This window comes from Pelobates fuscus, chromosome 11 (assembly GCF_036172605.1).
Source record: "Pelobates fuscus isolate aPelFus1 chromosome 11, aPelFus1.pri, whole genome shotgun sequence".
NCBI classification, from domain to species: Eukaryota; Metazoa; Chordata; class Amphibia; order Anura; family Pelobatidae; genus Pelobates; species Pelobates fuscus.
This window is the reverse complement of record NC_086327.1, coordinates 106,005,845-106,022,122: the sequence shown is the minus strand read 5'-3', so window position 1 is coordinate 106,022,122 and position 16,278 is coordinate 106,005,845. Positions and strand designations below refer to the sequence as shown.

Here is a 16,278-nt window from a genome sequence, read left to right as displayed (position 1 = left end):
CAAGTAAACCAATAGTTTTAAAACGAACAACCTTAATCATATTATTAAAGCCAAAAGATGATCGATCAATCTGTCTGTCTATGTGCCTGTCTGTCTCTCTGTTCCTCCATAGCCTAACGCTCTGGTTCTGGGAGTGGTGTTTAGCGCTATCTTGGTTCTGTCCATTTTACATTCCTTTTAGAAAACCACCAAACCTATACCTGGTATCCATATATCCATCAATCTATCTATCTATCTATCTATCTATCTATCTATCTATCCTTTCCATATCTTTTTTTAGATAACTAAACCTGGCCCGCATTCCCAAGATCCGCCATTAATACTGCTCTAGAGAACGCGAGTCGCATCTCTGAACCCAAAAAAAATGTGTTTACTGCAAAATGGCATTTTCACTTTTCCCTTCTACTCGCTTGGAATTTTGCTAAACTGTTGCAGTCTCTGCCAACATTTCCTCTTTATTAACTGCATATCATCTTCTCTTGTCATAACCTTTTCTGCTTCTCAGAGCTCTGCAGGTTATATATTCTCTTTGCTCTTCTCCTGCATATAGAAAGATCTGTGTCGCAGTCCTGGTCCTATGCGACACACTGTACACACAGCAGGCGGTCCTGCCTCCTGCCTGGCGATTACATAGGAAGGAAATCAGCACGTTTGAAAATGAAGCACATCAGAAACATTAAACGAATACTGTCAAAAGAACCTCAGTTCTTTGTAGCAGGAGTTTTTATTTATTTATTTATTTATTTTTAGCGGCTCAATCAGATTGGTTTAACACCGTGAACGCCATAGCACATTCTAGAGCACATCGTGAGTTAATGTCTCCGTTGGCAAGCTGACACTTTGTAAATATTTTCATAAAATATTCCACTTTGTCCAAAACAAAAATGTGTTGGGTTTACAGTACTTATAAACATGAAACAACAGTTACATCGTGCATAGAATGATGAATGGTGTATAAGCAAATATGCGTAAACCTGAGATAATCTCAATATATGCACTGTTGTAGAGTTGCAATACCTACTATATGATCAGCAAAGCGCTCACATGAAAATGCTGCGCTGTATTAAAGGGACACTCTGGTCACCATAAAAAACTTCATCTAAATGAAGTTGTTACGGTGATAGGAGTCCCCAGGTGCACTCTTACCTTGAGGGGTTAAGCCATTCTCGAATGGTTTAACCACAAAGTGAGCATCCCACAGGTGGAATCCAGTTTCTAAATCTCAGTTTTAGAAAGTGCAGGGCAGGGGCGCCAGTGGTTGACTTAGAGCGGTCAGCTGATGTTCTAAGCCAATCAGTAGCTTCTTATTGATAAAAAAATAATTTAGATGAAGTTGTTATGGTGACCAGATTGTTCCTTTAAGTAGAGACTATGTGGTACACGGGTCCTGATTGGTTTAACACCTGATTTACAGCATTTGACAACTACAGGGCAATATTTCTATATGTCGCCCATCAATTTGTATATTATTATTATTATTGGCATTTTTATGGTGCTAATTTATTCTGCAGAGCTTTACAATTTTATAAAAGGGGACATTTAACAATAAATGACACAATTACAAAATGCTAGAAGAACAATAGGTTGATGAGGACCCTGCTCAACTGAGCTTACAATCTAGAGATATATAAGTGATATGTCCTGCAAAACATAGTGTAACCACCGGCACCACAAATGTGATTCTGTTGAATAAGACACTACCCAAATTTATAAAAAAAAAAATTTTAAAAATGTCTCGTAGACTTAATTATATATGTTTTCTGTGGCTGTAGAATCACAGACTTCCCAATACAGCTCAATGAGAAGTCTTTGCAAGGTAGGTGCTTGGGCAATTGCCTGCCTCCTGAGTTTAGCTCCCCTGAGCTAACCAACAAGGAAGTAACAAGAGTTTGCAGCAGAACTACCGCACCGGAACAGCCGGTGAGGCTGCACTGGGCCTGCATGCTGAGGGGACTTGCAGCAATGTGGGAGGAAGCCAGTTACTTCCTCCCACATACCTGAGACATGAAGCTGCGCAGGAGGAGAAGGCAGAGAGGAGGGATGCAAAATGAGACAACCAGCCCCTAACTCCCAACAATCTCAGCTAGCAGAAGCTACCTTCCTGCACCCAAAATGTAGGAAACAGGAGGGTAGCTAAAAATGTGTATATTTTGACCGGCGTGTGTGTCTCTGTGTGTCAGTGTGTTTTATCTGTGTCTGTGTATTTATACGTCTGTCAGTATGTGTATCTGTTCTTGTGTCAGTGTTTGTATATGTGTGTCTCTATATCAGTATGTGTGTTAGAGTTTGTCTCTGTGTGTGTATATGAATGTATGTGTGTCACTGTGTGTATCTGTGTGTCTGTGTATCTGCAGATGTGTACCTGTGTGTCTGAGTATCTGTATGTGTGTTAGTGTTTTTGTATTTGAGTTCCTCTGTATCAGTATATGTGTCAGAGTTTGTATCTGTCTGTGTGTCTGTGTATTTGCATGTGTGTATCTGTGTGTCTGTGTAGCTGCATGTGTGTCTGTTTGTCTGTGTGTATCTGCATGTATGTACCCGTGTGTTTGTATATCTCTATGTGTGTAAGTGTTTGTATCTGCATGTGTGTATCTGCATGTATGTACCTGTGTGTCTGTGTATCTGTATATATGTCAGTGTCTGTACCTGCGCTTGTGTGTCTGTGTTTCTGCATGTGTGTCAGTGTTTGTATCTGTGTGTCTGTGTATCTGCATGTGTATCATTGTGTGTATCTGTGTGTTTATGTATCTGCATGTGTGTATCTGAGTATCTACATGTGTGTCAGTGTGTGTATATGTTTGTGTATGGTTATTTGTCCAACCCTTAAAGCTAAAGTGCTTTAGGAGTCCTGAGTGTGGACCTTTATTATTTTGTAGCATATAGTACTTAAATTAAATGAACAGAAAACAGGTTTAAACGTCCAATTAAAAGAATCATAGTTGAACATTGATTAGTTTGGGGGGGAGAGAGGGGGGAGAGTAAATTACTGGAAAACAGAAAAAGAACTGAAATAAGAATCATACCATAACAAGGAGCTAATTCTTTCATCAATCCCATAATGAATAAATTATGCAGCTTCGCTAAATATAAATGTTGATTTATGCAGAGAACATTAAATTGTGACCCACCAGCCTTTGGCATTATATGATCCCTTATAATAAGTGTGAGAGCAAGTCTGATTACAGAAATAAGCAAAATACTAAATTCTGCCCAATATGTGTCATACGCTGTTTTTCAGCTATGATGGGTGACATCTTTACGACTTGGGCATTTAGCATCATGTTTCTAAAGGGATTGTGTCAATATTTATTTGCAGGGGGTGAATCATGCATTAGTAACATTATATCCTTCCAAAACTCACATATTATTAATGAAATAAAAAGTATGGTTATGCATCAAAACAGTATGCTGTAAGCTAAATAAATCGTCGTGACTCTTTGTGATATAACAGTTTATACTCAATAAGATTCCTGGATAATCACAGCACATCACATCTGTCTGCTTCATCTCAGCTAATAATTGCAGATTTAGCTAACCTTTTTCCATACAGGTCAATGGTCATGGGCGAGTTTTCATGTACAGAGTCGCTCTATAGAAATGCTTCTGATTAGAGAAAGATAGACTTCTGTTTGGAAACCTACACTTAGTGAGAATATGCAAATGTTTTCCTTCTGCAGTTGTTTGTTAAGAAAACACTGGGGGAAAAAATTAAAACATATATTCATTACTGTGCATGCACTCTCTCATTAACCTTTGCCAATAATAAACCATTCTCAAGCCAACCATTGGGTAAGTTGGAGGCAACCTTGAACGAGTATAATGTTAAAGGGACACTTGTGGCCCCTAAAGTACTTTAGCTTGCATAAATTCTTTATATATTAAGAGTGTGTCCTCTTTTTTTCATTTTATAAAAAGTGCAGATTTCAATAGAAATAGCCGGTTTTACAAACATTTTTTAAAAAAAAGTGTATATATGATTTCGCATAACTATAGTGTTAGCTTTAAACCATAACTGTTTGCATCACAGTGGCAGGGCATGATGTTGTTAATGTATATTCACCATCCGTTTCCTAATGTTTATGGTCCAAAATGAACCCCCAACTCCACTCAGCACTTAATTAAACACACCCTGGCATTCAAGCAGAACCCAGATCTTGTTACATCCTGGTTGTTTAGCTCAGTGGACCTAACCTCAAGCAGCAGGTAATTGCCCAGAGCACGTATCTTGCAAAGACTTCTCATTGAGCTGTATTGGGAAGTCAGTGATTGGACAGCCACAGAAAGTCTGGGCAGGTTAGAAGGGGAGGGCTTGCAAAGGCAACAGACAAGAGACCTGAAGCTTTTGCAAGCTGTTTATAGATGGGCTCTATTTGCAGCTATGAATAAATGAATATATTTTAAAAAGGAAATGCAATCACAAATAAAGAGCTATTAACAGCGTGTAGCAATATTTTCCTTGCATTGGAACTGGTAAACGTATATACCTGCAGGGCGGGTAACGTGAGTAGGTGTGATCCCAACCATGGACTGATGGAATATCTCATAAGTGATATGTGGGCATAATCACACAGCGAAAATACCAATAGTGTTTTATTTTTATACAAGGCATTCTATGTGGTAGAAAGTCAAAGACACACTTACAAACATGGAGCCTCACATTTAGTTCTAAGGAACCAGCATAAAGTTGTGCAATCCCCAATCTGAGATATAAGTGTTAGAAGTCCTTCCAAAATTGTCAATGAACAATAGAATAAAAGCACAGAAGAGAAGACATATAATGTTCTCTGCTTATAACAATGCATAAAGTAAGTTGAAAAATCTACTTACATTTTTGGGAGCTTTAATTTGCTCTGTGGTATCAGCATGGATGGTATAATCCCCTCTTAGGATAAATGAAAATAGATCCAAAGGATAATGCGGGCAACAAAATTATGTATACCTAGAAGGTACATAAATCCACAAGAAAGAGCAATGGTTAACATTAGTAATTTATTCAATGTTAACGAGTATTAAGATAAATGTAAAAGCAATAAAACCAAATAACTGATTCCCAACGCGTTTCACCTCAAGGGCTTTATTATGTGAAACAAAAAGAGGTCCTGTATAAAACACTATTTATAGGGCCTCACAAATCATAAAAAAGTGGTCAGTGGTGTCATCAATGACATGACCATCATAACAGTCACATGACTAACATATATAAGTAATAATGTTAATAAAAAAAGGAAAATTATAACAACTAAAATTCTAAATAAACAGAAATCTGGGGGAACTTAAATTTACCTGTTACCAATCCTTCATGGAGATCATGTTTAGCAATTTACCAGTGGAAACTAAATATCAAAACTGTTCCTTCTGAAAATTCTACTTGGGTTGAAGTGCACAGTACTGCCCCTGTCCCACTAACCAAAATCCCACTCCTAAAGCCAACCCAACACAACTGACCTCCACGTCTCTCATTACAATATTCTACCCATACATATTACATATTCCCCAGTGGTTAAAATTGTAATTATTTATATACTGCCAACATATTCTATAGTGCTGTACAATACCTAAACACTAGACAAACACTAAATTCTAACAAAAAGTGATTGACATACTGGAAAACAAGGTGAAGACAGCCCAGCCAAAACACGCTTTACAATCTTGTACACCTGTCCAACAAGTGTCCTGTGCATCTTCCACACATTCTCCAAATAGTCCCTACACTAGGCAACCCTGCTATATGTTATACAATTTAGAAGGTTATGATGTAAAACAGGGCTGCCCAAAAGGTAGACCCCCAGATGTTGTAGAACTACAGCACCCATGATGCTTTGCATGTCTTTAGAATGCATTTAGAATAACAAAGCATCAATGGGCGCTGTAGTTTTAAAACATCTGGAGATCTAACTTTTTGGTCACCCTGGGTGTAAAATGGCAAATAGAGCTTGGCTAAAGTTCACCATTGCTGATCATCAGTCTGCATTCATCCCATTCCCACCCATACTATAAGGTATCTAAAAATCCTTTTTTATATATAAAAAATTAAATAAAAAGTATATATTGCAATAATAATAAAAAGAAAAAAAAAGATGCCCAAAGCTCATGTGAAATTGCTATTTATATTGGACTCTGTTAATTACTCTCTGCTGTGTCTGGGTAAGACGTCTGGGAAGTGCATTGCTATTACACCAGACGCTTGCTAGAGGGCAGTACAGGGAGCAGAATATCCAGCACTCAGCCATTTCCAGTGCATTTCAAGATCAGATTCTGCATATCCCTTCCTGTTTTGAGAAGCCCTGGAACAGTGTATTGTGAAAGACTATTGAGTGACTGACAGAGAGGAAAAGAATTACAGACTTGGTTTCACATTCCTCCATGATTTTACAAGCATTCTGCACCTGATCCCCGCCACATCTCATAAGAAGGGAGAACCTTGTCATTTTGGGGGGTTTACCCCCCCCTTCTGAAATCACCCTGCTCATGGCTGAGACTAAAATCATCTACCATATAGATGAAGAAGAAACTCCTTATCTGGTGAAACTGCCTGTTCCTCCTGAAAAAGTGACCTTAGCAGATTTCAAAAATGTCCTCAGCAACAGACCTGTGCACAACTACAAATTCTTCTTCAAATCCATGGACCAGGATTTTGGGTAAGTACCTTGTGCTGACAAGCACCCATGGGTACATGTTTCAGTAGCATGCATGCAGCAACACACACTGACATCTGCTTGCAATGTGTCATGTATGGATTGCTGGTGTGGCTTATGTATTGCTACAAAAATACTGAATTCTGCAATGATCAGTCAATTCTGCCTTTGGAATCTAGAACACCTGTCATTCTCTTTATTCCATTTTAAAGATGTTACATCCATCTATCTATCTATCTATCTATCTATCTATTCTATATCTAGTAAATCTTATTGCATACAGATACATGTTCAACATTATTATTAGATTTGTGTTTAGAACAGATTTGTGTGTTAAATATTTCCATTGCAGCATTATTAGTGCAGAAGGCTACATGACTTCTAGAATGCAAAATTCACAGATGATTCACAGCAATACACAGGGGATGGGGACTTTTAATCTTTACAAGTCATTTCTTCAAAGGGTTGTTGTTTCTTTTTTCCCTGTCATTTTCTATCAAGAATGATTATTATGTGGGAGGGGGAGATGCACATCTAAGGAGAAAGGAGCATTTAATAAAATGCCAGCTCTCATCTCCCCTTTGCAAGAATAAACAGTGAAATAGCAAATTGAGGATTAAAAAGGTGTATTTTGGTGGCAGGGGGTGGGGAGATGTCATATGGATAGGGTGGGAAGACTTGAAAGTTCAATACCCCCCCCAACCCCCCTCATTTTATGCCTCCCCCTGCAGGTTTATTTTAATGTAAGCCCCTGCTAGCAACTCTGGAATATGTGGATATAGGGCAGGAGTGGCCAATTTACCCCCTCCCAGATTGTAGACTTATGACTCCCATGATGCTCTGGCAGCCATAGAACAGCTGGGAGTCTACATTTTGGCCACTACTGATAAAAAGAAAGTCATGTTATAATGCATGCTGACATTTATGTCTGTGTGACAGATATCCATGTATTTAGGTAAAGCTGTACGTTAAATACAAATGTAAACTATATGTCTATATTATATATCCATGTATTTAGCTATATCTACATATTATATATCCATGATTTAGCTATATCTATATATATTATATATCCATGTATATAGCTATATCTATATATATTATATATCCATGTAATTAGCTATATCTGTATATATTATATGTCCATGGATTTAGCTATATCTATATGTATTATATATCCATGATTTAGCTATATCTGTATATATTATATGGCAATGTATTTAGCTATATCTGTATATATTATATATCCATGTATTTAGCTATATCTATATATATTATATATCAGTGTTTTAGCTATATCTATGTATTATATATCTATGATTTAGCTATATCGTTATATTACATACCTATATTAGATATATTTAGCTATCTCTCTACATTACATATCCAGGTATTTAGCTATATTTCTACATTATATATCCATGTATTCGGCTATCTCTCTATATAATGATTTAGCTATATTTCTATATTACATATATTATATATCCATGTATTCAGCTATCTCGCTATATAATGATTTAGCTATGTTTATATATTATATATCCATGTATCTCTATGTATAATGATATAGCTATGTTTATATATTATATATATTATATATCCATGTATCTCTATGTATATATGATTTAGCTATGTTTATATATTATATATATTATATATCCATGTATCTCTATGTATATATGATTTAGCTATGTTTATATATTATATATTATAACTCCATGTATCTCTATGTATAATGATTTAGCTATGTTTATATATTATATTATAACTCCATGTATCTCTATGTATAATGATTTAGCTATGTTTATATATTATATTATAACTCCATGTATCTCTATGTATAATGATTTAGCTATGTTTATATATTATAAGTCCATGTATCTCTATGTATAATGATTTAGCTATGTTTATATATTATATTATAACTCCATGTATCTCTATGTATAATGATTTGGCTATGTTTATATATTATATTATATTATAACTCCATGTATCTCTATGTATATATGATTTGGCTATGTTTATATATTATAACTCCATGTATCTCTATGTATAATGATTTAGCTACGTTTATATATTATATTATAACTCCATGTATCTCTATGTATAATGATTTAGCTATGTTTATATATTATATTATAACTCCATGTATCTCTATGTGTAATGATTTAGCAATGTTTATATATTATAACTCCATGTATCTCTATGTACAATGATTTAGCTATGTTTATATATTATATTATAACTCCATGTATCTCTATGTATAATGATTTGGCTATGTTTATATATTATATATATTATAACTCCATGTATCTCTATGTATAATGATTTAGCTATGTTTATATATTATATTATAACTCCATGTATCTCTATGTATAATGATTTAGCTATGTTAATATATTATATATATTATAACTCCATGTATCTCTATGTATATAATGATTTAGCTATGTTTATATATTATATATATATTACAACTCCATGTATCTCTATGTATATATGATTTGGCTATGTTTATATATTATAACTCCATGTATCTCTATGTATATATGATTTAGCTATGTTTATATATTATATATATTATAACTCCATGTATCTCTATGTATATATGATTTAGCTATGTTTATATATTATATATATTATAACTCCATGTATCTCTATGTATATAATGATTTAACTATGTTTATATATTATATATATTATAACTCCATGTATCTCTATGTATATATGATTTGGCTATGTTTATATATTATAACTCCATGTATCTCTATGTATATATGATTTAGCTATGTTTATATATTATATATATTATAACTCCATGTATCTCTATGTATATATGATTTGGCTATGTTTATATATTATATATTATAACTCCATGTATCTCTATGTATAATGATTTAGCTATGTTTATATATTATAACTCCATGTATCTCTATGTATATATGATTTAGCTATGTTTATATATTATATTATAACTCCATGTATCTCTATGTATATTTGATAAATATGGCCTAGCTCCCCGCTGTGTAGTGTGAATGGCCCGCGGGCCGCTCAGTGCCCGGAAGCCAGCTGTGTAATGCCCGCCCGGTGTCAGTCTGGGTCGGGAATGGCTGATAACCCGAGAGGCCGCACTCAGTAAACATGGCGGACAGGAAGCCAATACCGGGACACTGACACACTGACAGCGGGCACCGACACACTGACAACGGGCACCGACACACTGACAGCGGGCACCGGGCGGACTGACAGCGGGCACTGGGCGGACTGACAGCGGGCACCGGGCGGACTGACAGCGGGCACCGGGCGGACTGACACCCTGACTGACTGCGGGCACCGGGCGGACTGGCAGCAGGCACCGGGACACTGACTGACTGCGGGCGCTGGCTGACTGGCACTCTGACTGATTGCTGGCACCGGGCGGACTGACTGACTGCGGGCACCAGACGCACTAACAAAGGGGCACAAGAGGCAGCAAGACTGTCAGAGGAGCACCAGGGGCAGGTCAAACTGGCAAAGTAGCACCTGAGGCAGACTGGCAAAGGGGCACGGGGCAGTTATGATTGGCACCAGGGGCAGCTAGACTGGCATAGAGGCACTAGGGACAGCTAGACTGGCATTGGGGCACCAGGGACAGCTAGACTGGCATAGGGGCACACAGGCGGTTCAGATTGGCAGAGGGGCACCAGAGACAGCTCAGACTGGCAGAGGGGCACCAGGGACAGGTAGACTGGCAGAACAACATCAGGAACATGTAGACTGGCAGAGCAGCACCAGGGGCAGCTAGACTGGCAGAGGAGCACCAGGGGTAGATTGCACTGACTGAATAGGACTTTGAGATTGGGTGCCCAGAAAACATCAGGTAGCAGTTTTTACATTAAAGGGACACTATTCACCAAAACAACTTTAGCTTAAAGGGACACTCCAGGCACCCAGACCACTTCTGCCCATTGGAGTGGTCTGGGTGCCAACTCCCACTACCCTTAACCCTGCAAGTGTAATTTGCAATAATAACCTTGCAGGGTTAAAAGGACACTCCAGGCACCCAGACCACTTCTGCTCATTGGAGTGGTCTGGGTGCCAACTCCCACTACCCTTAACCCTGCAAGTGTAATTATTGCAGTTTTTTTTTAAACTGCAATAATTACCTTGCAGGGTTAAGTCCTCCCCTAGTGGCTGTCTATTAGACAGCCACTAGAGGACACTTCCTGCTCTATAGCACAGGTTTTTTTTGGACGTCCTCACGCTGTGTGAGGACCTCCAGCGTCGCTCTATTCCCCATAGGGAAGCATTGAAATTCATTTTCAATGCTTTCCTATGGGGTGCGCTAATGCGCATGCGCGGCATTGCCGCGCATGCGCATTAGGTCTCCTCGGCCGGCGGGCGAGATCAGTCTCGCCCACCGGCCGACGTAAGCAGAAAGAGGAGCGGCGGGGGAGGAGGAAGCAGCGACGTGGGACCTGTCGCTGCCTCTGGTAAGTGACTGAAGGGGTTTTCACCCCTTCAGCAACTGGGGATTGGGACCCTCCAGTGCCAGGAAAACGGATCGTTTTCCTGGCACTGGAGTTTCCCTTTAAGTCCTCCTCTAGTGGCTGTCTATGTGTGGCTAGGGTTGAATAAACAGAAACAAAAGTGATTTAACTTTCAAATGGCAGAGAATTGAGCAGTGAGGCTGCATGGTAATGATCTATACACCAAAACTGCTTCATTAACCTAAAGTTGTTTTGGTGACTATAGTGTCCCTTTAACTATTGTGGTTTCCAGAAGTAGCCTTACAGCTTTAGTAATAATTCACCAATTAGTTGTAATAAGCAGGGGGTAAAGTGCTTAGACAATGGGAATACAAATGTAGTCAGCCATATTTAACTAGGCAGTGGGACACTTAAATGTGCTGGTTTATTCTTATTTTGCTTTTAATAGGGCCACTTCAGAAATCACTTAACATTTTATTACAGTGAAAAAAATCATGCAAAAAAATATTAAAAAATAATATTGCCCTTTGATTTTCCATTGTTTGCTGCAAAACCCCAATATCTGCAGAGATTAGCAAGTGGCTTAATTTCCCAGCCAATCGCGGCCCTCTCATTGCTTGTAATGCTATGCTTATTATATTATGGTTATGTTATATCACATAAATCACACATATAGGGTATGTGATTCACTTGCATGAGAAAATAAAATAATAAAATTACTCACAAATGAATAGCAGCTGAAAGATGGATTCTATTAAAAGGACACTGCAGAGATCAGTACACGAGTACCAATTGTAGCTTCACATTGAATTACTGTACAAAAAATTGAAACACATAAAGCTCCAATTTTATTTATCTTATTTTTTTATTGCTTTCACCGGTAACAAATAAGGGTTCACCACCGTATAAAGGTGCAGTGTGAGAAAAACCTTGCACCTCTAGCATAAGGTGCTTAATCATGAGTATTACGTTTTAATAATTTAAAGGACCACTATAGTCACCCAGACCACTTCAGCTCAATGAAGTGTTCTGGGTGCCAGGTCCCCCTTGCATGCGCATTCGGCTCCACTCGGGAGCTGACGTCGGAGGGGTAGGAGAGGTCACCAGCGCCGAGGGGGCCGGCGCTGGATTAAGGTAAATGGCTGAAGGGGGGCCCTGAGGGTGGGGGGGACCTAAGGACTATATAGTGCCAGGAAAGCAAGTTTGTTTTCCTGGCACTATAGTTGTCCTTTAATTAATGAAAAGCTATGACAATGCCTGTAGAAGTCATTTAGGTGATGTATCACATGCCTATTACAGGTGTGTACAGGTTGCAGGATCATACATGGGCAAAGGAGGTTAGGTATTTTATTTCCCCTGTAATGTCATTGGGATGGGCTTAGGTATATAGCTGCAATCATTTTAGGTGATTTGTACTGCAGTAATATTGAAAAGGATGAAAACAATTGGTAATACTAATGATCTCAGTCTAGTCCAACTGGGGACCTGCAGAGCGCATGGCAATTGCCAATCTCTGCTTATCTGATACTTCTCATGGAGAGGCATTGAATTTAATGATCTTTAGGTTGCAATATCACAGATATGTTTACTATACGTTTTTAAAAAAAAACATATTTTAATGTTCACGCCTCTTACCCTTCTGGGACCAGCAGCAGTGTTCACTATCTGGATTTGTAAGTGTTCGCTACTCCTGACACTTCAAACGTGTGACATAATTTTACATATATATCAACATTCACACATGATTATGCAACATTCTACCCTGTAATGCTTCTCAAATTTTATTAGACTTCTAGATTTCAGATAATTGTAATTTGGGAAAGGGATATTAAAAGTCAAGCTGGGCTGGGTGGAGCTTTATTTCACACCACTACAGGGTGACTATGCGTTGACCTTCATTCGGTCTCCATAACACCTATTAACACTATTTTGTGGTGTAAAGAAAGCCACAGCCTAAACTATCCACCCTCTCGCGCCCCCCTTTTTTTCTTCTCCTCTCCCCCCTTCTCCTCTATACCGTTCCAGTTTTAACCCCGTATAATGAGGCTTTTAAACGCCCCTAAATAATATATTCTGCACATTTCATGGGCCTTGGCCCCACCTTACGCATAACTATACCTGCGGTACTACAGTCCCACAATACTCATTTCAATGTTCTTTCTTATATATATATTTTCTATCTGTATTTTCAATGCCTTGTTATTTGTTAAAGTAGTCGAGATAAATTACCCATTTACTTATAGCGAAAATACTCACTGACCACGATCGTGGGTTACCCTTAAACTGTAAAATTGCTTTGGACCGCTTTTTACGTTATTCTCTTTTTTTTATATACTGTACCCTTCTCTTACCTTTGCACGATGTTTATTTTTAATGTACACACAAAAATGTGCTGTCACACAGCTCTGATAAATAAAGATTTTTTTTTTTAAAAAGCCACATTAGCATAAGCCTTGTGTGATGAGGATCTCTTGCTATTATATAAGGTTTGCGTAGGTGGATGTCGTGTTCCAAAACACCTGTGTTGTATTGGTGTTCGGAACATGATCTGCTCTTCCTTTATTTAATTATTTGTGGTTCACCCCTGACCATGAACTTCACCCTGTGCAGAAGATACCTTTCAATTTAAATAGTATATTTTTGTTATGGTGAGAAATCCAAGTCCAAAGCACACAAATGTTAATGTTTACGTGTGAGTTTTGTTTAAAGTGGCTTTGTCACGGGCTCTGCCAATTTTTTCACTCTGACTCACTGAGTCCTCAGTGTCCCCAATGTATTTCTCTGGTCCAAGTTTTCACTTTTTATTTGAATTTTAATTTAATCGACTTATCCAGGTAAGAATTCTGGGAAAATTTGTCTTGACAAAGGACGTGGAGCTTGTTTTAATGTTCTTGTCCAATGGTGGAAAAATGCATAAGGCAAGTTACTTGTACTTTGACATCCATTGTTCTGAAACGAAATTATTGAGTGAGTGAGATAAATACAAGCTAGGAATATTTCTGATATAGGCACAAGCAAAGTAGGCCCCCATGCATTTCTATGAAAATCAGTGGTTTGGCCTGAGATCGTCGTCTGTGTTTTATAATGGTGGTAACTTTTTAGATTCCTAAAGATAGGCCCAATAATCTAACATTTAAAAGGAACATTGTTACATTATGACTAACTGTATATAATCAAAACGGCAGCGTGTTCCGTTAAAGAAACCATCTGTAAACATGCTCCTATTCGCACAGCGCCACATTGTATTTCTCTCTATATCAAATTATTTTTAAAGTGTTTATGTGCACTAAATTGTATTTCATATGTGCATGCAAATCTGTGCTTGTGTGTATGCAAGGAAATAGTGTAGCATTTATTTCCTTTTAATTAAGAAAGTTTTTAAACATTTTTACAGTTTTGCCCACTCAACAAGTAATGTATTGAAAGATTAATTGTGAATATTTGCCTCTGCCAAAGCCAGAGAGGTTTAAACCCTAAATAAAATACATTTTGACCAGTACATTTGCGATCACTTTCCCCTTCTACGATGCTTAGATCAAATATTTTTTCTCTTTAAACTGCATTCATATCATGTTTGCTTGAAAGCTACAGTTGTAGACTTTGTAGTAGAATTAAAGGAACACTATAAAAACTGTATTCCTAACACTAACCTTCCCCCCTCTCCCCTCCTTCCACGGCTGTCAAAGCTTTTTTTTTTTTACTTACCTTTCCCTCCGAAATATGGGAACCTAAGGTGCATATGCGACAAGTGCCATATGCACTTTAGGACTTCCCCATAGGAAGGCATTGAATCAAGAGGCAGTCTTAACCCTGCAATGAAAACATTGCAGTTTCTCTAATCCTGCCGGATGTAGGATTACAGGCACATGGACACTGCATCCTGGCTAGTTCAATGAGATGAAGTGGTCTGGGTGCCTTTAGCGTCCCTTTAATCAGGAAGAAAGCACGAGCTTTCTGATGTATTTCTAATTTGCAGATAATCAATAATAGCCACACAAATGTTTTACATCCGCCATTCTCCAATAACTAGTTATTCAATCAGCTGCTGACAAGGGCATAGGCATGGCAATAAAAGGTCATTTGCAAAATGAATTTTGAAGTAATTTCATTTCAGCACAAATAGATCTCGAGGGACATAGAATATTTCACCATTAACAGATGTCGGCAGCGAGTTCCCAGTTCTCGTATGAAATCAAAAAAGCTGCGCGGGGCATATGTATTCAAAGCACAGAATACCATCATTTTGAATAGCAAATAACCTTCATGTTCCCTAACTCAATGATTGCCACTACAAATATTCTGTTACATAACCATCAGATAGAGTGACACCTGCATGAACACACACAGCAGGGTTATGGGAAAAAAAAAGCTTAACCCCTTAAGGACCAAACTTCTGGAATAAAAGGGAATCATGACATGTCACACATGTCATGTGTCCTTAAGGGGTTAAGTAAAGTATAAATGATATGGCTATATTAAAGTCCAACTGACGTGAGGAATCAAAGTGAATTCAAAGTGAATTTCAGACCAATTTTAAACCAAGGTAGGTGAATTGGAAGTATAGCTGACTAAGGGAAAACCTTTATGAAATATTTATATTGAATGTGTTGGAATTTCTTTGAAAATCCATCGCAATCAAAAGATATCATCAGAAACATAGGGATTGCCTTGTCCTGTGTTCCAAAAATAAGTTGATACACTTGACAAAGGCCCAGAGCTTCCATCGTCAAGTTTTGTTGATTCCCACACCTGGTGACGACTGTATCAGGGCCGGATTAACATAGGGGCTGATGGAGCTGCAGCTCCAGGCCTAGGCCCATGGAATAGGCCCATTGATTTAAAAAAAAAAAAAAAAAAGTTTACTTTTTTTTTTTTTTTTTTTTTACACACTACTCTTAGGGATTCCACCTGGCTTTTATTTTATTGGCACAGCCAGTATTTGAGGCTGCCTGGCTGGTTCCAATATTACAGTGATACTGGCAATACAAATGCTGGTATTTTTCTCAGTATAAACAAGAGATTACTATGCAAAACCAGCACTGGCCAGTAGGGGTCGCTGTTTATGGAGAGAGGCAGGGATAGGAAGTTCCAGCATATCCCTCCCTGCCTATCTCTAATCACTGATCCGCAGGGGAGCAGCTACAGAGAGTCCAGACAGCAGCTCCCACCCTGCA

At 38.0% G+C, this 16,278-nt stretch overlaps 1 protein-coding gene across 5 annotated transcripts in view; it reads left to right on the top strand.

The window, feature by feature from the left end:
- Positions 1–6,227: 6,227 nt before the first annotated feature.
- Positions 6,228–16,278, top strand: part of DVL1 (dishevelled segment polarity protein 1) — a 174,371-nt gene continuing 164,320 nt past the window's right edge. For all 5 annotated transcript variants that reach the window (XM_063436309.1, XM_063436308.1, XM_063436310.1 and 2 more), the window contains exon 1: positions 6,228–6,638. In XM_063436309.1, the coding sequence (XP_063292379.1) occupies positions 6,469–6,638 (170 nt within the window). In that variant the 5' untranslated portion in view covers positions 6,228–6,468. The remainder of the gene's footprint in view (positions 6,639–16,278) is intronic.